This window comes from Oncorhynchus masou, unplaced genomic scaffold, assembly GCF_036934945.1.
Source record: "Oncorhynchus masou masou isolate Uvic2021 unplaced genomic scaffold, UVic_Omas_1.1 unplaced_scaffold_642, whole genome shotgun sequence".
Classification (NCBI taxonomy): Eukaryota; Metazoa; Chordata; class Actinopteri; order Salmoniformes; family Salmonidae; genus Oncorhynchus; species Oncorhynchus masou.
In genome coordinates, this window is record NW_027012854.1 from 248,122 (window position 1) to 275,010 (window position 26,889).

Here is a 26,889-nt window from a genome sequence, read left to right on the forward strand (position 1 = left end):
GGAGTGTTGAGGGAGGTCTTGTTTCTGTGCTGGAAGTTGTTGGAGTGTTGAAGGAGGTCTTGTTTCTGTGCTGGAAGTTGTTGGAGTGTTGAAGGAGGTCTTGTTTCTGTGCTGGAAGTTGTTGGAGTGTTGAGGGAGGTCTTGTTTCTGTGCTGGAAGTTGTTGGAGTGTTGAAGGAGGTCTTGTTTCTGTGCTGGAAGTTGTTGGAGTGTTGAGGAGGTCTTGTTTCTGTGCTGGAAGTTGTTGGAGTGTTGAAGGAGGTCTTGTTTCTGTGCTGGAAGTTGTTGGAGTGTTGAAGGAGGTCTTGTTTCTGTGCTGGAAGTTGTTGGAGTGTTGAAGGAGGTCTTGTTTCTGTGCTGGAAGTTGTTATTGCACATTTTAAGTGATGATAAAGTCATGAGCTCATTTATATAAACTAATAAACAACGTTTGTTCAATTAGTGGAAAAGTAACGCGCTAATGAGAAAGTTATTCAACACAGAACGACACCTTTATAAAACAAAATGAACATTGTATTCCATTTTTAATTCTGTTGAATGTAAGGTATCGCAGCTACTGTATTTATAAAACTATGCAACACAACAACAGAGAATAATATCAGTGATTGATTGATTTGTGGAATAATATTTTAAAGCTAAACTATAATAGAAGAAACCTTGGATTCGTGTAAATATTAAGAACATAACAACCATTACTGTCAATGTAACACACTGCCACTGTGACTGCCACAATGTGTCCACTAAGAGCATCGTGTTGACCAACATTTACAGAAACCACTGTTTCTAATAGAGGTAATACTCTGAATGAGATGGGTATTTCTCAGGATGCTTCCCTTGGCCGTAGGTTTCCAAACAGAGCTTTGATGGTCCGCATCAACAGAAACAGAAAACACACAAAAACAACCACAGCCTCCTACACACATCACAAGAAAGAATTCTGCCCATGCAGCATCTCCCACATGTTGTCTTGGGTATTATAACAGGTTGCTCTCCTTCCATTCACTGCTGTGTGACAAAGCTCATCTGAGACTGTGGGTGGAGGGCGGAGTGGGTGGAGGGTGACAGGTTGCTTTATGCTGTCCTGTCCTAGAGAGGTCCTATAGCCAGAAGAGGACTAGGGCGACCAGCTGACCAAGAGCCAGTGTTGAGCATTCCTTTCTCAGTGCACTTTCCCTCTCTTTTCTCCCGAGGTGATCAACAACAAAAAATGTCGCATTCCAAAGGCTTTGAAAATATCTGATTCGTTGAGACAATTGTACAGTAGCCAATAGGAGAAGAACATCTCCTGTCATTTAAATACCATGTCGTTGGTAATAGAAGAAATGAATTATCAGGACAGGGAACAAAACACATGACCGTGTTATCAATCAGTTAAACTGAGACTTAAACTACTATTTACCTCATAACACCAAATCATTCAGTTAGGTTGGTTAGGACTGGCACCTCAAAAACAAAGAAAACCCAACCAAGGAAACGACTGATTAAATACATCCTCATAGCCACACGCATAAAAAAATAAAGTTCTGTGTTCAGCAGCTGGCGGGTGGCGTGGGGGTTGAGGCAGTGTGCTCAGTGCCATCAGTCCCCAGCAGGACCTGCCATCGGCCCCAAAGGCCCTGTCCAGAGGCCCCCATCGGCCCCAAAGTCCCTGTCCAGAGGCCCCCATCGGCCCCCAAGGCCCTGTCCAGAGGCCCCCATCGGCCCCAAAGGCCCTGTCCAGAGGCCCCCATCGGCCCCATCGTCCACCAGGCATTCAACAGGCCAGGCCCTGGCTGCCAGGACAGGCCACTGGGGTTCGGTGGGCTAACATTGTTGCGTGTGTGGGCAAGACACAGAAAAACAAGAGCATTTCAAACTGTTTCCTCATTTCATTTGAGGAGGAGGATGATGAGAATTCCTGAAAATGTGAAACATTCAAATGGCGTGAACCAACACATAGGTTTCCTGTGTTCTGAGACAGAATGCAGACCTTTTGTTTCCTGACTGAGACACTTTCAATAGGCTACCAATAACATACACGACAGTACAAATCACAGTGTTCATTTAGCACGAAGCACTTACAAACAGCAATAAGGAAATGAATGACCGCTAGTGACCTCTACCAAGTTATTAAGGATCTCTACAGGAGTTGTTTATGTTATAGTTATATGTTTGGGAAAGTTTTCCATTTTCAGATCACATGATAACTTGCACTAGGACAACACATCTCCACAGTGCTACAAGCCCCTCTCCTTCAGACAGACACCAGTATTCAGACCAGCCTTGATTAAAGAACCTCACTCTATTAGACCAGCCTTAATTAAAGAACCTCACTCTATTAGACCAGCCTTGATTAAAGAACCTCACTCTATCAGACCAGCCTTGATTAAAGAACCTCACTCTATTAGACCAGCCTTGATTAAAGAACCTCAATCTATTTGACCAGCCTTGATTAAAGAACCTCACTCTATTTGACCAGCCTTGATTAAAGAACCTCACTCTATTAGACCAGCCTTGATTGAAGAACCTCACTCTATTTGACCAGCCTTGATTAAAGAACCTCACTCTATTAGACCAGCCTTGATTAAAGAACCTCACTCTATTTGACCAGCCTTGATTAAAGAACCTCACTCTATCATATTGAAGAACCTCACTCTATTTGACTTGACCACAAGAGAAGAACGATCATTTGAACTAGGTATATCCCTGTGTCAAGCAGTGAGCTAGAGCGGTCAGGTTATCTAGAAGCGGCGAGTCAGACACAGGGGGCTAGTTAACATGGCTTGTAAAACAGGGCAGCTTCATTACCTCGTGTCATTATGGACGTTCAGGCTCCGAGGCCGTGTTTAAACACCTGAGACAACGGGTGCGTCCCCAACGGTAGCCTATTCCCTACGGGCCCTGGTCAGAAGTAGTGTACTGCATAAGGAATAGGGTTCTATTTGGTAGTCACCCTCTAACACAGTACTAACGGGGTAATCAGCACAGCCCTGCCGCTCCGGGCATCACTCTGTCACCAGTATTTATTCAGCCCAGAGCTATTAGGTCGGAGAAATGCCGTGGCTCCTGACAGGCACACCGATGGGGCCTCATGGAGGGTAACTCAGACAGGACAATGTAAATGTCTGGTCTGACTGTCACTGGTCGCAGCTATCGAATGCCGGAGTGATTCACAGAGACACACTCCAGTCGATAACCACTGAGGAGTTGTTATGGACGCTTAGGAAACATGATCATTAATGGATGGTCTTTCTGCGTGACAACGTCCATGCTGGACTGGTGGACTAGGCTAGATTAGACAATACTACACAGTTCCATTTTTTTTTTAACCTTTATTTAACCAGGCAAGTCAGTTAACAACAAATTCTTATTTTCAATGACGGCCTAGGAACAGTGGGTTAACTGCCTGTTCAGGTGCAGAATGACAGATTTGTACCTTGTCAGATCAGGGATTCGAACTTGCAACCTTTCGGTTACTAGTCCAACGCTCTAACCACTAGGCTACCCTGCCGCCCCATTGAGGTGGTTAGTGAAGCCATGTTAGATAGACAGAGATAGTGGTGGTCTCTCTATGCTCCACAGAACAGCTTGTTGCAGGGTGGAGGATGGAGACGTAGTTTTGGTAGTATGACTGTGACAGTTCTCTGTGGAACGATACCTGGGCGTGTTGTTGTCTTAGGAGGAGACAGAGGTGGGAGACAACGGGGGAGGCTGTGGTTTGGTTTCCCATTTGGTGGTCTAAGTCTTCTCACATGTAGTTAGAAGGTCCAATGAAATCGCAGTGTGTAGGCGGTACCGGTGTATGGTCTTAGTTGGTGGGCCCAAAACAAAAGGACTTTCTTCCTCAGACAGCTCAATGGCTTTCATGTCACTAGAATGTGTGGATGAAAGTTTTTTTTAGTTTCTCAAGTTGTAGTTTCTGAAGTCGATCAGACACGAAGGTAACGTTCAGAGGTGAGGTAGTTGTGGAGGCATTTGACATGAACAAGACTCTGTTGTGGGGCTGGACCAAAGGCTGCTACAGTACTGTATTAGAAGACACAGTGTGTTAGTGTGTTACTGCCTTACCGTTTGGAAAGACTGGCTAAAACAGAAACTCATATGGTGGGTGAAGGGGGCATCCAACACACACACACACACACATATGGTTCACACACATATGGTTCACACACACACACACACACACACACACACACACACACACACACACACACACACACACACACACACACACGGTTCACACACATATGGTTCACACACACACACACACACACACACACACACACACACACACACACACACACACACACACACACACACACAGTTCACACACATATGGTTCACACACACACACACACACACACACACACACACACACACAAGGTTCACACACACACACACACACACACACACACACACACACACACACACACACACACACACACACACACACACACACACACACACACACACACAATCAACTGGATCTGCTAATACAGCCTCCTGGTAGAATATGAATGGTTCTGGCAGGCTTCGTATCTTTAGTGAATCAGTGTAGGACAATATGAATGGTTCTGGCAGGCCACAGTATCTTTAGAGGGGACAATATGAATGGTTCTGGCAGGCCTAGTATCTTTAGAGGGGACAATATGAATGGTTCTGGCAGGCCTAGTATCTTTAGAGGGGACAATATGAATGGTTCTGGCAGGCCTAGTATCTTTAGAGGGGACAATATGAATGGTTCTGGCAGGCCTAGTATCTTTAGAGGGGACAATATGAATGGTTCTGGCAGGCCTAGTATCTTTAGAGGGGACAATATGAATGGTTCTGGCAGGCCTAGTATCTTTAGAGGGGACAATATGAATGGTTCTGGCAGGCCTAGTATCTTTAGAGGGGACAATATGAATGGTTCTGGCAGGCCTAGTATCTTTAGAGGGGACAATATGAATGGTTCTGGCAGGCCTAGTATCTTTAGAGGGGACAATAATCTCTGCTCGATGGTCACATTCTGGCAGAATTCATGTTTGATATTGTGGACTGAGTTGTTTATAGGATTAAACCCAGTGAATCAGTGTAGACAATAAAACCAGTGAATCAGTACAACATGTTAGGCTGCTTCTAGGACAGGTAATACAACATGTTTAGGCTGCTTCAGGACAGGTTATATAACATGTTAGGCTGCTTCTAGGACAGGTAATACAACATGTTAGGCTGCTTCCAGGACAGGTAATACAACATGTTTAGGCTGCTTCTAGGACAGGTAATATAACATGTTTAGGCTGCTTCTAGGACAGGTAATATAACATGTTTAGGCTGCTTCTAGGACAGGTAATACAACATGTTTAGGCTGCTTGTAGGACAGGTAATACAACATGTTTAGGCTGCTTCCAGGACAGGTAGTACAACATGTTAGGCTGCTTCTAGGACAGTTAATACAACATCTTTAGGCTGCTTCCAGGACAGGTAATACAACATGTTTAGGCTGCTTCTAGGACAGGTTAAACAACATGTTTAGGCTGCTTCTAGGTAATACAACATGTTTAGGCTGCTTCCGGGACAGGTAATACAACATGTTAGGCTGCTTCTAGGACAGGTAATTCAACATGTTTAGGCTGCTTATAGGACATGTAATACAACATGTTAGGCTGCTTCTAGGACAGGTAATACAACATGTTTAGGCTGCTTCCGGGACAGGTAATATAACATGTTTAGGCTGCTTCCAGGACAGGTAATTCAACATGTTTAGGCTGCTTATAGGACATGTAATACAACATGTTAGGCTGCTTCTAGGACAGGTAATACAACATGTTAGGCTGCTTCTAGGACAGGTAATACAACATGTTAGGCTGATTCTAGGACAGGTAATACAACCTGTTTAGGCTGCTTCCGGGACAGGTTGTACAACATGTTTAGGCTGCTTCTAGGACAGGTAATACAACATGTTTAGGCTGCTTCTAGGACAGGTAATACAACATGTTAGGCTGCTTCTGGGACAGGTAATACAACTTGTTTAGGCTGCTTCCGGGACAGGTTGTACAACATGTTTAGGCTGCTTCCGGGACAGGTAATACAACGTGCTGCCCCCTGTCTGTCTGTGAGCACACAGGCCAGATCCTGATGACCTATTGAGCCTGATATTATAACGTTCAGGATGAGGAGAGAAGAGCACTTTTACACACGGAACCATTGGTATCCAAGAGCAAATGGATGCTAATCATTTTTCAACATTTCTGTAATAAACTTGGACTATCTTAACAAATACAGAATCTGCTGTTTTAATGCTGGAAGATTAAAAAAAACATAATTTAAAATGTCGTGATTGATAAACATACGTTTTTCACTCACCATCCTGTTCCTATCACACAACTCCGCAGAGCCCACCGCCTCTCCTGTGGTTTCGACCTCTTAACGTGCTACAAAGAGGAACTGTAAATATATAGGTCGGATAATTAGCTTATTAAGCAGTCTGCCATTATCTCTCGTTTTCTCCAATACAACCTTGACAACAGATAAATGATCTATTGCCATTTATAGGCTACAATCGTCTAATTGAGCAGCGGTCTAATAGAAAGGGTTTTATTCACAGTCAGTTCCCATATTGTTAATGATATGTTTAACTGACGGGCCGATGAAAGGCGCCCGCAGCAGCATGGTGTTAAATGAATAGAGTTGTCATTGACAGGCCTTTATTGACTCCAGACGGATTAATGTGAGGAGTGTGTGTGATCATGATGCTCCGTGCGGTTTCCTTTCAAACCGGAAACATCGCAAATCAACCAGAGCCTTTTTCCAGTCACAGAGTCAGGGAGCTGAATAACGAAGGATTCATTCTTGTATATACACTGTTGTTATTATTATTATTATTATTATTATTATTACTAGCAATAATTGTTATTTAATCGTTATTATAGTAATATTAAGATAATAATAAGCCTAACTAGTCACAATAATAATAATAATACGTATAGTCTAATGTATGAGTATCAAGAAAATGTGATAACTTTTTATAGCCATCAAATGTTTAAATTTAGATAATTTTCTCCCGCGCGTTACTTGACACAGCCACAAGCTGGAAATTGCCTTCCAACCAGGGCCCCGAACCGCTCACCCACCCACCCATCTAGTTTTTAACTTTCAAGTTTCTCAACCCACGGGGGGACTTTACCAGTATACCGAGTCTACCAAGCTGTGCCAATTACATTATTTCACGCATCGCCTTATCGCCTCTGAACGGAAATGTTATTGTGAACTATGTCCGGTTTTCTAAAATGCGCGTGGGGTTGAGGAGGTTTATAGATGTGTATCACTGAAACACCAGACAGTAAGAAACCTCGTCGGCCTGCCGGACAGACGAGTCGACCTCTCAGTTCCGCTCAACACCACTGGAGGGCAACAGTATTGAGAATCAACAACAAAATAATAATAATAATAACAACAAATACAATAATCATATTATTAGTAGCCTATGTTCCAATATAAAACATATATTTGACTATAATAGATTATAGGCCTAATGTATAGCTAGTCTGGGCCTACTACTGTATCCATATGTTCCGTTATCATTAGACCATGTGCCTTTACCCGTTTCATTTCAAGATGTGAAAGTCATTACATTTCAAGACAAACAATTTCCCTTCTAGTGATATAAATAGCTCGTAACTAAATAGGCCTGTAGCCCAGTCTTTCCTAAAGCAAAGCCTATTCAAACGACCCTGACAAAGTTTCCGAGTCTAATGCAGCAAAGGTGAAAATTCCGTGATTGTGGCTCTCATTTGATTGTGGTTTGCGATGGTAGTTCTGTCGCTGCTCTTGCTCGGCAAGACTCGATAGTTTCCGACGCTCATATTCCGGAATAGAACCCTTATATGTAGGCAGGGGTGTTCTTAGATTTACCGGATAAAACCATGTATGGCTTCGAGAGAAGAACCGGAATTCCTATTTGAAGGCGATGTGTAGAGGAAACATTTCAAATCGTATACATCAGATACGCTTGTAACATTGATGTCCGTCTAAACTGATAACATGCCATCTTGCATTCGTTCATTTCTTTACACCTATATTGTTTTATCATTTTCGTGCTAATGGAAACTGCATGGAGAAAAAACAAACATATTTTATCGCTTTATATTGGCGAACTTTCACTTGTGGGTTCTCCATTGACAGCCCGGGGCCAATAGGATCCCCCAGCGCCTCCTCTCTCAAACCAAACGGTCCTTGTTTGGGCAGTGACGTAGTGGCGCATTCACTGCCCCACTGATAAATACATACTACTGCTACTCGTGCTGCTAGGATCCGTCATTCACTAAACAGCCTGATGATCTGGAGAGAGTACAGTAGACTATAGAGGTGGTATCAACACACGCTCCAGATTGTGTTAACTTATCCGGACAGGTTATCAGATGTTTCAGTGTAGGATAGGACTGTAAGGCCACACATACTCAACCAGCCGGTTTAAAATACCGTTTTAACCCTGGAAACAGCGAGAAGCCGTTAGTTAAATGATGACGGCTAAAACTTTAGAGAAAGTCCCGGTCTCTCTGGGTGGGTATGTCCATCCTGTCTCTGATTCCATCTACTCTGTGGATCATGACAGTCTGCCGCCCGGGGTGGCTATCTTTCCTAACGCTGATTTAGGCGGCCACTACCACGACCATCTTAGCGGAGCTCCAGGTAAGCGTGGACTATACAGGGTGTTGTTTTGATATCATGGGGACCTTTAGAGAATGCAACATGTGCTGTGTTGGTTATTGGAGAGGAAACACATCGGCTACTACGTGTAGGTTATAATATTATGCATAATGTTTGATATTGCATTTTTTCATCTTGGCCAAGAGATTTTGGAAATATTTTTGAATTAATGGTTGTGGGACAAATGTATGTCTGGATATTTGTATCAATGGTAATAAAACATGTCATGTTTTAGAGGCACATGGCTAGAGTTACGCACTTTTCCCCAAAAAGTTTGCGTAAAAGTAAAACGGCACCTCTTTGAAAAGTTGAATGAATGACCGGTGGGTAAAGGATGCGAGCGCGCAGAGCGCACCAAACACTGTGCGCACGAGAACGGACCTGCAGGATGTTTTTTTTAAAGCTCTCTGATTTGTTTGTTTCGTGATTATCTGCTAAGATGTCTCTTCTTATCTTCCAGATGGCTTGATGAGTGGCGATATGAGCTTAGAGAAACGCTCTCTCGACCTGTCTTACTCTAGCTTCTCCCAGCCACCTAGCCATCGGAACCAGACCTTCACCTACATGGGAAAGTTCTCCATCGACTCTCAGTATCCAGGTAACTGGAACCCCGAGGGCGTCATCAACATTGTGAGTGCGGGGATCCTGGGCATGACCCAGCCATCTTCCGCCTCCTCCTCCCCGGCGTCCTCTGGCTCTCCCGGCCATTTCTCCTCCACGCTCAGCTGCACCATGGCCCAGAACCAGGCCGACATGGAGCACCACCTCTACTCTTCCCCGCCTCCCTACGGCTGTGGGGAGGTCTACCAGGACCCGTCGGCCTTCCTCTCCACCGGGCCCGGTATCTCTTACCCGCCGCCGTCCTACTCCTCCCCTAAGCCCAACACAGACTCGGGTCTCTTCCCCATCATCCCAGACTATGCTGGGTTCTTCCAGCCGACCTGTCAGAGGGACATGCAGGCCATGCCTGACCGCAAGCCCTTCCCCTGCCCACTGGACTCCTTTAGAGTACCCCCACCTCTGACTCCCCTGAACACTATTAGGAACTTTACATTAGGTGGGCCGGTCTCGGATGGACCCAGACTCCCCACCGCGTACAGCCCCCAGAACCTCCCCCTGAGACCCATCCTGCGGCCCAGAAAATATCCCAACAGGCCGAGCAAGACCCCGGTCCATGAGCGGCCGTACCCCTGCCCAGCGGAAGGCTGCGACCGGCGGTTCTCTCGGTCTGACGAGCTGACCAGACACATCCGGATCCACGGGACACAAACCGTTCCAGTGCCGGATCTGCATGAGGAACTTTAGCCGCAGCGACCACCTCACCACGCACATCCGCACGCACACCGGAGAGAAGCCCTTCGCCTGTGATTTCTGTGGCCGTAAGTTCGCGAGGAGCGACGAGCGCAAAAGACACACCAAGATTCATCTCAGACAGAAAGAGAGAAAATCATCCACTGCGCCATCAAACAACACGAACTCTGATCGCTCCGGTACCGGTTCTATAAGCACATCTAGCGGAGTCTGCTCCTCCAGCACGGGACAGCTGGCGGGATGCCCCTCGCGGGCGGTATAGAACACACTATCGCCAATAGGTTTATGGAATACATATTTAGAAACCTTGACGAACTAAAGACAATAGAGATTGAGGTTTAATTGTTTGGAAGCTGCAAGTTCAAAACATAATATGGAACGAACTTTACATGCAACAGCATAATTCTCTTTCATGCGTAATTGCGCATCATTCCGGCTGCGCTCCAAACGTTCCCACGATGTATCCTCTTAGTTTGGTGGCTGAGAGAAACGCACTTTGTTTGCATAGGCTACTGAAGTCAGTCAAGTTAATAGACAATACTTTTAACACGTGGCTGCCTATATCCTCTTCAGGTATCGGGAAGAAACATGTTGAGGATTAATATCAAGCACATTTACACTGACGCGCCAATAGGCTACAATATACACAACGCTGCATGGAAAGAACGTTATGTTTGCAATAATTTAGAAGGAGGAAAGGTGTTTTAAATTATTTACTATACAAAAATGTGTCCATTTTAACATGTTCATTGATTGTATTTCCCCCTGTTGTGCCTCGTTTCACACGTTATTTTTGTACATTGTCAATACAAGGACGATTTAATGAATTGTACATTTTGTCATTTAATATCAAAGTTTGATTATATGTATATTTTTGTACACATTGTGCCGTGTAACTATGGAACGTGTTGTGGTTTATGTCTAACAATAAGGAATGTAAATAATTGAACTCAAACCGACTTGACATTTGTTTTTCGTGAATGTTTCCGACTCATATTAAATGTTAATGTTGATTTAAAAAAATCTCAATGGCCTCCAGAAAGGCCTGGTTATTTCTTGTGAACTAAAAACAAATAAAGTAAACTCTGAACAACATGAATATAATGTAATATTATTGGAAAGTACACCAGAAGGGGTGGGCATGGTAATTCCCGTGTAACGTCAGTCTGATGTGAGTCATGCCTTCACAACGCTGCTCCCACTCACCGTCTATCCGTGCTGTTCTGATGTTGTGGTGAACAACAACTAGAACAGGAAAGATCTTTACCGTTGTTCATGTAGAGATCTATACACACAGGACATCCGTTAAATAAAGGTAAAAAAAATAATAATAATAATCTGAAGTATAACTTTAATAATCTAATGCCGTTGTCTGATCAACATTAAAAATAAAGGTTAAAAAACATTAAAATAATAATCTGAAGTATATACTTTGATCATCCAAATTAAAAACTAATGCCGTTAGTCTGATCAACATTAAAAACTAATGCCGTTGTCTGATCAACAGTCTGTTAAAAACTAATACCGTAGTCTGATCAACATTAATATCTAATGCCGGTAGTCTGCCGGTAGTCTGATCAACATTAATATCTAATGCCGGTAGTCTGATCAACATTAAAATATAAGTCTGATCAACATTAAAATCAACATTAATTAATATCTAATGCCGGTAGTCTGATCAACATTAAAAAAGAACAAAGAGTTGATTGAAACCACAGGATATAGCAACATCTCATGTACTAAGTATCTTTGTAAACTGTTTTGATCGTAGACAACCGTTGAATGACAGACACACACAACAGGTTGATACAGTAAAGGCCACTTTATAGATCAACAGAACGCAACAGTCAACAGAAAAGGTCGTGGACATTCTACCTGCCACCTAAAGATGTGTCATGAAACATACATGACACACATCCATGAGACAGTAGATCGTGTTTCCGAACACCAATCGATAGGCCTAAACAACTTTAAGCTGAGTTATATGTCACCAACAAACTGTCTGTCAAAGGCATTTGTGTCATGGTCAAAACATGTTGCTACAACAGTACCTAGGAAGGGGAGAAGTCTGTCTGTAATAAAGAGCTGCTCTGCCTCCTTAACAGCACTATCAACAAGGCAGGTCCTACAGGCCCTAGTTTCTACCTTCTTAACAGCACTATCAACAAGGCAGGTCCTACAGGCCCTAGTTTCTACCTTCTTAACAACACTATCAACAAGGCAGGTCCTACAGGCCCTAGTTTCTACCTTCTTAACAACACTATCAACAAGGCAGGTCCTACAGGCCCTAGTTTCTACCTTCTCAACAACACTATCAACAAGGCAGGTCCTACAGGCTCTAGTTTCTACCTTCTCAACAACACTATCAACAAGGCAGGTCCTACAGGCCCTAGTTTCTACCTTCTCAACAACACTATCAACAAGGCAGGTCCTACAGGCCCTAGTTTTACCTTCTCAACAACTATCAACAAGGCTGTTCAGGTCATGTGGTCAGGTGCCACAAAAGAGGGACAATTGGCTCACAACAGGGCAGCACAGCTGGGCCTTTTAATGTACATGGATAGCTAACATTAATAATATGCATGTCAATCTCTCCTGGCTCAAAGTGGAAGAGAGTGACTTCATCACTACTTGTATTTGTATTTGAAAACACCTGTTGAACTACTTACACACAGCTCAGACACCCAACATATCCCACAAGACATGCCACCAGAGGTCCTACAGGCCCAGTCCCCTTAAGTCCAGAACAGACTATGGGAGGCGCACAGTACTACATAGAGCCATGACTACATGGAACTCTATTCCACAGTACCACATAGAGCCATGACCACATGGAACTCTATTCCACAGTACTACATGGAACTCTATTCCACAGTACCACATAGAGCATGACACATGGAACTCTATTCCACAGTACTACATAGAGCCATGACTACATGGAACTCTATTCCACAGTACTACATAGAGCCATGACTACATCCCCAAGTAACTCTATTCCACAGTACTACATAGAGCCATGACTACATGGAACTCTATTCCACAGTACTACATAGAGCCATGACACATGGAAATATATTCCACAGTACTACATACACTTATTCCAAAAGATGAGAGGCCATGTAATTTTCATCATAGGTACACTTCAACTATGACAGATAAAATGAGAAAAAAAATCCAGGAAATCACATTGTAGGATTTTTAATGAATTTATTTGCAAATTACATAGGCCATGGAAAATAAGTATTTGGTCAATAACAAAGTTTATCTCAATACTTTGTTATATACCACATAGAGGCAACTGACAGAGATCAACAGTTTTCTGTAAGTCTTCACAAGGTTTTCACACACTGTTGCTGGTATTTTCCCAGGCCAAACTGACCAATCAGGGGGAAAGGCTCTTGGTCACAGTACGTGACCAAGAACCCATTGGCAGTTGTGGAACTCAATTGTCATACATACCTTAATAGAAAAGGACTCTATTTCATACATACCTCAATAGAAAAGGACTCAACTGTCATACATACCTTAATAGAAAAGGACTCAACTGTCATTACATACCTTAATAGAGAAAAGGACTCAAATGTCACACATACCTTAATAGAAAAGGACTCAATTGTCATACATACCTTAATAGAAAAGGACTCAATTGTCATACATACCTTAATAGAAAAGGACTCAGTAAAAATGAAGTCACCCAGTAAAATACTACTTCAGTAAAAGTCTAAAACTATTTGTTTTTAAATATACTTAAGTATCAAAATGGTAAAAGCATGAATAATAACAAATAACTTCTAATAAGCATACCTTTAACGGAGCAATTTTCATGTTTTATTTATTTATTTACAGATAGCCAGGGTTACACGCCAAAACGCAGACATCATTTAAAAACAAAGCATTTGTATTTAGTGAGTCCTCAGATCAGAGGCAGTAGAGATGACTCAGGGATGTTCTCTGTTTAGTGAGTCCTCGAGATCAGAGACAGTAGGGATGACCACGTGTTCTCTGTTCAGTGAGTCCTCCAGATCAGAGACTTAGTAGGGATGACCACGTGTTCTCTGTTTAGTGAGTCCTCGAGATCAGAGACAGTAGGGATGACCACGTGTTCTCTGTTAGTGAGTCCTCGAGATCAGAGACAGTAGGGATGACCACGTGTTCTCTGTTCAGTGAGTCCTCGAGATCAGAGGCAGTAGGGATGACCACGTGTTCTCTGTTTAGTGAGTCTCGAGATCAGAGACAGTAGGGATGACCACGTGTTCTCTGTTCAGTGAGTCCGCCAGATCAGAGGAGTAAGGATGACCAGGGATGATCTCTGTTTAGTGAGTCCTCCAGACCAGAGGCAGTAGGGATGACCAGTGGATGATCTATTTGTTTAGTGAGTCCTCCAGACCAAAAGGCATGAATAGGGATGAACACGTGTTTCTGTTTAGTGAGTCCTCCAGACCAGAGGCAGTAGGGATGACCAGGGATGTTCTCTGTTTAGTGAGTCCTCAGATCAGAGGCAGTAGGGATGACCAGGGATGATCTCTGTTTAGTGAGTCCTCCAGACCAGAGGCAGTAGGGATGACCAGGGATGTTCTCTGTTTAGTGAGTCCTCCAGATCAGAGGCAGTAGGGATGACCAGGGATGATCTCTGTTTAGTGAGTCCTCGAGATCAGAGACAGTAGGGATGACCAGGGATGTTCTCTGTTCAGTGAGTCCTCCAGACCAGAGGCAGTAGGGATGACCAGGGATGTTCTCTGTTTAGTGAGTCCTCCAGATCAGAGGCAGTAGGGATGACCAGGGATGATCTCTGTTTAGTGAGTCCTCCAGATCAGAGACAGTAGGGATGACCAGGGATGATCTCTGTTTAGTGGGTCCACCAGATCAGAGACAGTAGGGATGACCAGGGATGTTCTCTTGATAAGTGTGCGAATTGGACCATTTTCTGTCCTGCTAAGCATTCAAAATGTAAAGAGTACTATTGGGTGGCAGTGAAAATGTATGAAGTAAAATGTAAATGTTTTTCTTCAGGAATTTAGTGAAGTAAAAGTCAAAAATATAAATAGTAAAATACAAAATACCCCAAAAAATGACTTAAGTTGTATTTTAAAATATTTTTACTTAATAAGCACTTTACACCACTGCCCGATGGTCACTGACAGAGCTCCTCTGTGGAGATGGGAGAACCTTCCAGAAAGACAACCATCTCTGCAGCATTCCACCAATCAGGCATTTATGGTAGAGTGGACAGATGGAAGCCACTCCTCAGTAAAAGGCACATGACAGCACGCTGGAGTTTGCCAAAAGGCACGTAAAGATTCTCAGACCATGAGAAACAAGATTCTCTGGTCTGATGAAACCAAGATTGAACTCTTTGGCCTGAATGCCAAGCATCACGTCTGGAGGAAACCTGGCACCATCCCTACGGTGAAGCATAGTGGTGGCAGCATCATGCTGTGGGGATGTTTTTCAGCGGCAGGGACGGCAAGACTAGTCAGAATCAAGGCAAAGATGAACGGAGCAAGGTACAGAGAGATCTTTGATGAAAACCTGCTCCAGAGCGCTCAGGACCTCAGACTGGGCGAAGGTTCACCTCCAACAGGACAACGACCTTAAGCACACAGACAAGACAACACAGGAATGGCTTCGGGACAAGTCTCTGAATTCTTATGAAAATGTGAAATTGTATTTTTTTATTTGTAATAAATTAGCAAAACGTTCTAAAACCCTTTTTTTTGCTTTGTCATTATGGGGTATTATGATGTCATTATGGCATATTGTGATGTCATTATGGGGTATTGTGATGTCATTATGGGGTAGTGTGTGTGTAGATTGATGAGGAAAAACAATTTCATATATTTTAGAATAAAGCTGTTATGTAACAAAATGTGAAAAAGGTCAAGGGGTCTGAATACTTTCCAAAGGCCCTGTATCTGCAGTAAGGCTATAGGTAGAACTTTCATCTGTCCCAAAATAAAAGCCTTCAATTATACACAAAGCTAGTTTCATTGTCCCAACATACACACATTTGTTTGGAATAAATCAACGAAAGATAGAAAATGTTGTGTGCACATGGAAACTAGACATGATAACTGCTTTCAAAGCTTTACATTCAATATTCACATAAGGCATATCATATTTTCAGTTACAAATAAATGGTGTTAAGAGCATAGGACGTTTCTGAGCCTGTTCAGGATGAAAACATCTTATTTGGAAGTTTACATAAGGAGAAAGTTCAATACTTAAACAAAAGGCCTGTCCCAGAGACATGATCCACCTGCAGTTCATTCACCTCCAACTCATGTCCCAGAGACATTATCCACCTGCAGTTCATTCACCTGCTCCAACTCATGTCCCAGAGACATGATCCACCTGCAGTTCATTCACCTGCTCCAACTCATGTCCCAGTCACAGTGATTCAGTCTTTTGAAAGTCCTCGGCCGCCCCTATTTGGTCGCAGGTATCCCTGCCTTTACAACACCGGCATTAGAAGGAAACCTTGGGCCCGGGGTATGGTTCACCCCCACACCAGAAGCCATCAGGCTGGCCTATCTCTAGTAACCACCTCTCTTCCTCCCACGGCTGCTGTGCCTCTACCTTACTGTCTGCGTCGGGAACAGTCTGTAGGACTTTATAATAATGACAGTCCCTCCCATCTTCAGGGTCATACGGAGGTGCCAGGATGTCGAGGAAAGCAGCCGGTCCATCCACCGTGTCGATCTGATGCAGGTTCTCCCTCTGCGGGGTTAAGATACACGGACTACTGTCATGGGTGAACCACATGGTTGACCGGAGCACAGCCCGCCGCAGAGAGTCCTTCTGGAACGGCAGCAGCGGCGGGTCGAACTGGGTCTCACTCTGCACCTGGTCCGAAGGTTTATCCAACAGGTCAAAACACCTGATACCGACTTTCCCGTATAGAACCTTGAGCATCCCGTTCATACCGGGGTGGTCGTGGAGCAGGATGGACGCCCCGCTGTTCAGTAGAAACACCCCCATACTGAACGACTCCGTCTCGCAGATGTGCATGTACGTGACAGGTGGGTTGTGTTCGGAATGGGAGCCGTTCGGTTTCATCTTCAGGTCTGCAGTCCTGACTTCCGTTAGCAGGGCGATTAGATCCCCCCGGTTGTCCAATAATACTTTGTTGTCCCCAATTGCGGATGCATTGAAATCTTTAAATGTGATATTGGCTTGGCTGGCTATTTTCTGAATGAGAGACTTCTTGCTATCCCGTGGCATTTTTCAGGTGGAGACAAATCCGACGCTTATCGATGCTGGTTTTCTTCAGACGCAGCTGAGCAACAGGCAGCAGAAACGGACGGAGTTGGAAACGCTCTTTTCTCCTCGAATCTCGCACAATATCGTCACTCCAGGATGGGACCACGTTCAAACGAAATAAATGCGCGTCTAAAGTTATAATGTAACGTTTTTCATGGTAAATAAATATGGTTTTATCTCCAGAGAATATTCACGGTCCAGAATAATTTCCAAGCTTATCTGATCGTCACGTCCGCAGTGACAGCGAGCACGTAGAGGCAATGCATTTTGGATCTTGAAGTTTAATTTAAAAGTCGGGCAATATATTTCTGTAATTACCCCCCACCCCGCACAAAAAAAATAAAAAACTTTACGACTTTCCAATCCCGTCACTCAACAGGAGTTGTGCCGGGGAAAATATGATTCTCACATATGCTCCTATTATAAGAGAAAAATAATGTTGTCCTTTATAAAACCACTACAATTCCCACCGCCTGTCGGGCTTCCGGAGAGAGGCAGAGAGGGGCAAGAGAGAATGGCCAGACAGGCCATTCAACCCCGCTCCCCTCCTCCCAGTTTATCCCCTCTCTGTCGCTCTCTTCTGGGATGAGGGTTTCTCTTTTTCTCACTTTATTCAGCAATACTTTATGACGTTTTGATGAGTATTGACTTTGTTACAAATACATGTTAAGAGGCGAAGATACAAGTAGATCGAATGCACGTATAAGGGACAGGTGACATACCACGAAGGGTTATCTGATCAGAGGGGACTGTTTCACATTAGAGCACAAAAACATGAATTATACCCCTTTGCCTCAGATCAATAAATGTGAAATCTTATACTATACTATACACTACACTATACTGCTCTACACTTCACTATACAGTACTGTACTATACTATACTACACAATACTACACTACGCCATATTTTACTACGCTGCTCTACACCACACTATACTACACTACACTGTACTACACTACACTGTTCGAACACCACACTATACTATAATATACTACACTATACTACATGGCACTATACTATACTATATTATATATACTATACGGTGCTACACTACACTATACTATACTATACTGCACTATACACTATACTATAATATAATACACGATACAACACTACACTATACTAGACTACTCTACACTACAAAATACTATAATATACTATAATATACTACACTGCTCTACACTACACTATACTATAATATACTATAATATACTACAGGATACAACAATACACTATACTACACTACTCTATACTATAATATACTATAATATAGTACACTGCTCTACACTACAATATTCTACACCATAATATACTACACCTCTCTACACTACACTATACTATATTATACTACATGATACTACACTACATTATAATATACTGTAATATACTACATGATACAACACTACTCTACACTATACTATAATATGCTACACCACACTACTCTACACTATACTATAATATGCTACACTACACCGTACTATACTACATCACACTGCTCTATACTATAATATACTACATGATACTACACTACATTATAATATACTGTAATATACTACATGATACAACACAACACTACACTAAACTATACTATACCACACTACTCTACACTATAATATGCTACACTACACCGTACTATACTACATCACACTGCTCTATACTATAATATACTACCATACTCTACACTACGCTATACTATAATATACTACACACTGCTACAATATACTGTACTATACGACACTGCTTGACACCACACCACACTATAATATACAACATGCTACTACACTACACTATACTAAACCACAATATACATGATACTATACCATAATATTCTACATGATACGACACTACACTAAACTATACTATACTACACAACACTACTCTACACTATACTATGCTACACTACATCACACTGCTGTCAGGACCCGGTTACAAACCTGGTTCTCCGGAGTGAGAAACAGTCACTTAACCAACTGAGCCACGAATATTCAGCAGAACCCAGAAGATGAGGCAGACACAGCAGTACTTAAGACGGTGTATTTAATAAAGTAAAAAAGGAGAAGTCCTTAAATACAAAAATGGCAAATCCAAAAGGTGGTAGGAATAGCACAAAAAAGCCTCAAGAGACACTCAAAAACAAAAACAGAATTCCACAAGAGCATCCACCGGAATCGACAAGAAAACACAGAACACTAGGGCTGGGTGCTAACATACAAACACAGAGCACAGAACTGAGGGAAACTAAGGGTTTAAATACAATCAGGGGAAACGAGGTACAGGTGCAAATAATAATGGGGAACAAGGGAAAAAACATAAGGTCAAAAAGCACAATGGGGGCATCTAGTGACCAAAACCCGGAACAACCCTGGCCAAATCCTGACAACTGTTCTATACTATAATATACAGTGCCTTGCGAAAGTATTCGGCCCCCTTGAACTTTGCAACCTTTTGCCACAATTCAGGCTTCAAATATAAAGATATAAAACTGTATTTTTTTGTGAAGAATCAACAACAAGTGGGACACAATCACACAATCATGAAGTGGAACGACATTTATTTGATATTTCAAACTTTTTTAACAAATCAAAAACTGAAAAATTGGGCGTGCAAAATTATTCAGCCCCTTTACTTTCAGTGCAGCAAACTCTCTCCAGAAGTTCAGTGAGGATCTCTGAATGATCCAATGTTGACCTAAATGACTAATGATGATAAATACAATCCACCTGTGTGTAATCAAGTCTCCGTATAAATGCACCTGCACTGTGATAGTCTCAGAGGTCCGTTAAAAGCGCAGAGAGCATCATGATGAACAAGGAACACACCAGGCAGGTCCGAGATACTGTTGCGAAGAAGTTTAAAGCCAGATTTGGATACAAAAAGATTTCCCAAGCTTTAAACATCCCAAGGAGCACTGTGCAAGCAATAATATTGAAATGGAAGGAGTATCAGACCACTGCAAATTTACCAAGACCTGGCCGTCCCTCTAAACTTTCAGCTCATACATGGAGAAGACTGATCAGAGATGCAGTCAAGAGGCCCATGATCACTCTGGATGAACTGCAGAGATCTACAGCTGAGGTGGGAGACTCTGTCCATAGGACAACAATCAGTCGTATATTGCACAAATCTGGCCTTTATGGAAGAGTGGCAAGAAGAAAGCCATTTCTTAAAGATATCCATAAAAAGTGTTGTTTAAAGTTTGCCACAAGCCACCTGGGAGACACACCAAACATGTGGAAGAAGGTGCTCTGGTCAGATGAAACCAAAATTGAACTTTTTGGCAACAATGCAAAACGTTGTTTGGCGTAAAAGCAACACAGCTCATCACCCTGAACATACCATACCCACTGTCAAACATGGTGGTGGCAGCATCATGGTTTGGGCCTGCTTTTCTTCAGCAGGGACAGGGAAGATGGTTAAAATTGATGGGAAGATGGATGGAGCCAAATACAGGACCATTCTGGAAGAAAACCCGATGGAGTCTGCGAAAGACCTGAGACTGGGACAGAGATTTGTCTTCCAACAAGACAGTGATCCAAAACATAAAGCAAAATCTACAATGGAATGGTTCAAAAATAAACATATCCAGGTGTTAGAATGGCCAAGTCAAAGTCCAGACCTGAATCCAATAGAGAATCTGTGGAAAGAACTGAAAACTGCTGTTCACAAATGCTCTCCATCCAACCTCACTGAGCTCGAGCTGTTTTGCAAAGAGGAATGGGAAAAATTTCAGTCTCTCGATGTGCAAAACTGATAGAGACATACCCCAAGCAACTTACAGCTGTAATTGCAGCAAAAGGTGGTGCTACAAAGTATTAACTGAAGAGGGCTGAATAATTTTGCACGCCCAATTTTTCAGTTTTTGATTTGTTGAAAAAGTTTGAAATATCCAATAAATGTCGTTCCTCTTCATGATTGTGTCCCACTTGTTGTTGATTCTTCACAAAAAAATACAGTTTTATATCTTTATGTTTGAAGCCTGAAATGTGGCAAAAAGGTCACAAAGTTCAAGGGTGCCGAATACTTTCGCAAGGCACTGTACTACCATACTCTACACTACACTATAATATACTACACACTGCTACAATATACTGTACTATACGACACTGCTTGACACCACACCACACTATAATATACAACATGCTACTACACTACACTATACTACACCACAATATACATGATACTATACCACAATATTCTACATGATACGACACTACACTAAACTATAATATACTACATGCTACTACACTACACTAGACACTGCTATACTACACTATACTATAATATACTACATGCTACTACACTACACTATACTGGACAATACTATACTACACTATACTATAATATACTACATGCTACACCACTACACTATACTACACCATACTATACTATACTGCATGATACGACACTCCACTATAATATACTACATGATACTACACTACACTATATTATAATATACCACAAGCTACTACACTACAATATGCTAGACAATGCTATACTACACTATACTATAATATCCTACATGCTACTACACTACACGATACTGGACAATGCTATACCATAATGTACTACATGATACTACACTACGCTATACTATACTATACTACATGATACTACACAACACTATGCTATAGAGAATGCTATACTACACTATACTATAATATATTACATGCCACTGCACCACACTATACTAGACAATGCTATACCATAATGTACTACATGATACTACACAACACTATGCTATAGACAATGCTATACTACACAATACTATACTAGACTACATGCCACTGCACCACACTATACTAGACACTACTATACTACACTATACTGTAAAATACTAAATGATACTACACTACGCTATACTATACTATACTACATGATACTACACAACACTATGCTATAGACAATGCTATTACATTTACATTTAAGTCATTTAGCAGACGCTCTTATCCAGAGCGACTTACAAATTGGTGAATTCACCTTCTGATGACCCTATTCCCCTACTGTACGTCCCTAATGGCACCCTATTCCCCTACTGTACGTCCCTAATGGTACCCTAATCCCCTACTGTACGTCCCTAATGGCACCCTATTCCCCTACTGTACATCCCTAATGGCACCCTATTCCCCTACTGTACATCCCTAATGGCACCCTATTCCCCTACTGTACGTCCCTAATGGCACCCTATTCCCCTACTGTACGTCCCTAATGGCACCCTATTCCCCTACTGTACATCCCTAATGGCACCCTATTCCCCTACTGTACGTCCCTAATGGCACCCTATTTCACTACTGTACATCCCTAATGGCACCCTATTTCACTACTGTACGTCCCTAATGGCACCCTACATCCCTACTGTACATCCCTAATGGCACCCTACATCCCTACTGTACGTCCCTAATGGCACCCTATTCCCCTACTGTACGTCCCTAATGGCACCCTACATCCCTACTGTACATCCCTAATGGCACCCTATTCCCCTACTGTACGTCCCTAATGGCACCCTACATCCCTACTGTACGTCCCTAATGGCACCCTATTCCCCTACTGTACGTCCCTAATGGCACCCTACATCCCTACTGTATGTCCCTAATGGCACCTTATTCCCCTACTGTACGTCCCTAATGGCACCCTACATCCCTAATGGCACCCTATTCCCCTACTGTACATCCCTAATGGCACCCTACATCCCTATGGTACATCCCTAATGGCACCCTACATCCCTACTGTACGTCCCTAATGGCACCCTATTCCCCTACTGTACATTCCTAATGGCACCCTACGTCCCTAATGGCACCCTATTCCCCTACTGTACATCCCTAATGGCACCCTATTCCCCTACTGTACATCCCTAATGGCACCCTATTCCCCTACTGTACATCACTAATGGCACCCTATTCCCTACTGTACATCCCTAATGGCACCCTATTCCCCTACTGTACATCCCTAATGGCACCCTATTCCCCTACTGTACGTCCCTAATGGCACCCTATCCCCCTACTGTACGTCCCTAATGGCACCCTACATCCCTAATGGCACCCTATTCCCCTACTGTACGTCCCTAATGGCACCCTCATCCCTAATGGCACCCTATTCCCCTACTGTACGTCCCTAATGGCACCCTATTCCCCTACTGTACATCCCTATTGGCACCCTACATCCCTAATGGCACCCTATTCCCCTACTGTACGTCCCTAATGGCACCCTACATCCCTAATGGCACCCTATTCCCCTACTGTACATCCCTAATGCCACCCTATTCCCCTACTGTACATCCCTAATGGCACCCTATTCCCCTACTGTACATCCCTAATGCCACCCTATTCCCCTACTGTACATCCCTAATGCCACCCTATTCCCCTACTGTACATCCCTAATGCCACCCTATTCCCCTACTGTACATCCCTAATGCCACCCTATTCCCCTACTGTACATCCCTAATGCCACCCTATTCCCCTACTGTACATCCCTAATGGCACCCTATTCCCCTACTGTACATCCCTAATGGCACCCTATTCCCCTACTGTACATCCCTAATGGCACCCTACGTCCCTAATAGCACCCTATTCCCCTACTGTACATCCCTAATGCCACCCTATTCCCCTACTGTACATCCCTAATGGCACCCTATTCCCCTACTGTACATCCCTAATGCCACCCTATTCCCCTACTGTACGTCCCTAATGGCACCCTATTCCCCTACTGTACATCCCTAATGCCACCCTATTCCCCTACTGTACATCCCTAATGGCACCCTATTCCCCTACTGTACATCCCTACATCCCTAATGGCACCCTACATCCCTAATGGCACCCTATTCCCCTACTGTACGTCCCTAATGGCACCCTATTCCCCTACTGTACGTCCCTAATGGCACCCTATTCCCCTACTGTACATCCCTAATGGTACTCTATTCCCCTACTGTACATCCCTAATGGCACCCTACACCCCTATTGGCACCCTATTCCCCTACTGTACATCCCTAATGGCACCCTATTCCCCTACCGTACGTCCCTAATGGCACCCTACATCCCTAATGGCACCCTATTCCCCTACTGTACATCCCTAATGGCACCCTATTCCCCTACTGTACATCCCTAATGGCACCCTATTCCCCTACTGTACATCCCTAATGGCACCTATTCCCCTACTGTACATCCCTAATGGCACCCTATTCCCCTACTGTACATCCCTAATGGCACCCGATTCCCTACTGTACATCCCTAATGGCACCCTATTCCCCTACTGTACATCCCTAATGGCACCCTACATCCCTAATGGCACCCTATTCCCCTACTGTACATCCCTAATGGCACCCTATTCCCCTACTGTACGTCCCTAATGGCACCCTACATCCCTAATGGCACCCTATTCCCCTACTGTACATCCCTAATGGCACCCTACATCCCTAATGGCACCCTATTCCCCTACTGAACGTCCCTAATGGCACCCTACATCCCTAATGGCACCCTATTCCCCTACTGTACGTCCCTAATGGCACCCTATTCCCCTACCGTACGTCCCTAATGGCACCCTATTCCCCTACCGTACGTCCCTAATGGCACCCTATTCCCCTACTGTACGTCCCTAATGGCACCCTACATCCCTAATGGCACCCTATTCCCCTACTGTACTTCCCTAATGGCACCCTATTCCCCTACTGTACGTCCCTAATGGCACCCTAATCCCCTACTGTACATCCCTAATGGCACCCTATTCCCCTACACGTCCCTAATGGCACCCTATTCCCCTACTGTACGTCCCTAATGGCACCCTATTCCCCTACTGTACGTCCCTAATGGCACCCTATTCCCCTACTGTACTTCCCTAATGGCACCCTATTCCCCTACTGTACGTCCCTAATGGCACCCTAATCCCCTACTGTACATCCCTAATGGCACCCTATTCCCCTACTGTACGTCCCTAATGGCACCCTATTCCCCTACTGTACATCCCTAATGGCACCCTACATCCCTAATGACACCCTATTCCCCAGAACCCTGGTCAAAAGTAGGGCTCTATGTAGGGAATAGGATGCCGTTTGGGACACCAGCTGAACGTACAACACTTCCTGTTGGTCTCATTCAGTCAGGCCCTCTGAAAGGGTCCATATGAAAATACGTTGCTGGAGACAGCCCTGTTCCACTACCATCACATTGTCTTTAGACACCGTCCTGTTGGTTCACATACCAGGGAAGACCATGAATGCATGGCTTTATGCTGCTCTCACTGATGTAATATGAGTCGATGATGAAGACCTGAAATGGTTAACGGTGACTAAATAACAATCTTATTGAAGATTAATTATTTATTTCATATGTTTCCGTACTATATATGACCAGCTTCCCTTATTCCAGATCTAACAAGCTCATTCTGCTATTGACTGATAGCGACAGGCAGATCTAACAAGCTCATTCTGCTATTGACTGATAGCGACAGGCAGATCTAACAAGCTCATTCTGCTATTGACTGATAGCGACAGGCAGATCTAACAAGCTCATTCTGCTATTGACTGATAGCGACAGGCAGATCTAACAAGCTCATTCTGCTATTGACTGATAGCGACAGGCAGATCTAACAAGCTCATTCTGCTATTGACTGATAGCGACAGGCAGATCTAACAAGCTCATTCTGCTATTGACTGATAGCGACAGGCAGATCTAACAAGCTCATTCTGCTATTGACTGATAGCGACAGGCAGATCTAACAAGCTCATTCTGCTATTGACTGGCAGTATTTTGGGTGACATCAACATACATTACCAGATAAAGGACACTAGCTCTTCTACTAAATGCAGACCATTAAGGGTCCTTAATCTGTTCTAAATCAGGAAGAAAGACAACGCTATATGGTGGCTGTTTCAGACTAACACAGCCCAGAAGTCAAGGGGAGGGGTTGTTTCAGACTAACACAGCCCAGAAGTCAAGGGGAGGGGCGGTTTCAGACTAACACAGCCCAGAAGTCAAGGGGAGGGGTTGTTTCAGACTAACGTAGCCCAGAAGTCAAGGGGAGGGGCTGTTTCAGACTAACATAGCTCAGAAGTCAAGGGGAGGGGCTGCTTCAGACTAACATAGCCCAGAAGTCAAGGGGAGGGGCGGTTTCAGACTAACACAGCCCAGAAGTCAAGTGGAGGGGCGGTTTCAGACTAACACAGCCCAGAAGTCAAGGGGAGGGGCGGTTTCAGACTAACACAGCCCAGAAGTCAAGGGGAGGGGCGGTTTCAGACTAACACAGCCCAGAAGTCAAGGGGAGAGGCTGTTTCAGACTAACATAGCCCAGAAGTCAAGGGGAGGGGCTGTTTCAGACTAACACAGCCCAGAAGTCAAGGGGAGAGGCTGTTTCAGACTAACGTAGCCCAGAAGTCAAGGGGAGGGGTTGTTTCAGACTAACGTAGCCCAGAAGTCAAGGGGAGGGGCTGTTTCAGACTAACATAGCCCAGAAGTCAAGGGGAGAGGCTGTTTCAGACTAACGTAGCCCAGAAGTCAAGGGGAGGGGCTGTTTTAGACTAACGTAGCCCAGAAGTCAAGGGGAGAGGCTGTTTCAGACTAACGTAGCCCAGAAGTCAAGGGGAGGGGTTGTTTCAGACTAACGTAGCCCAGAAGTCAAGGGGAGGGGCTGTTTCAGACTAACGTAGCCCAGAAGTCAAGGGGAG

General features: G+C 43.8%; 1 protein-coding gene and 1 pseudogene across 1 annotated transcript; one reads left to right on the forward strand and one right to left on the reverse strand.

The window, feature by feature from the left end:
- The first annotated feature begins 8,270 nt into the window (after positions 1-8,270).
- LOC135536593 (early growth response protein 2b-like) lies at positions 8,271-11,064 on the forward strand (annotated as a pseudogene).
- Positions 11,065-16,050: 4,986 nt separating this feature from the next.
- On the reverse strand, positions 16,051-17,473 carry LOC135536596 (2-aminoethanethiol dioxygenase-like). The gene has a single exon (XM_064962881.1). It carries the CDS (start codon positions 17,196-17,198, stop codon positions 16,443-16,445), a length of 756 nt encoding a protein of 251 aa, XP_064818953.1. The 5' UTR covers positions 17,199-17,473; the 3' UTR covers positions 16,051-16,442.
- Positions 17,474-26,889: the final 9,416 nt, after the last annotated feature.

Bases quoted from the DNA above. Each gene is read 5' to 3' on its own strand.
- LOC135536596 (XM_064962881.1), bottom strand. From the start codon at position 17,198: ATGCCACGGGATAGCAAGAAGTCTCTCATTCAGAAAATAGCCAGCCAA.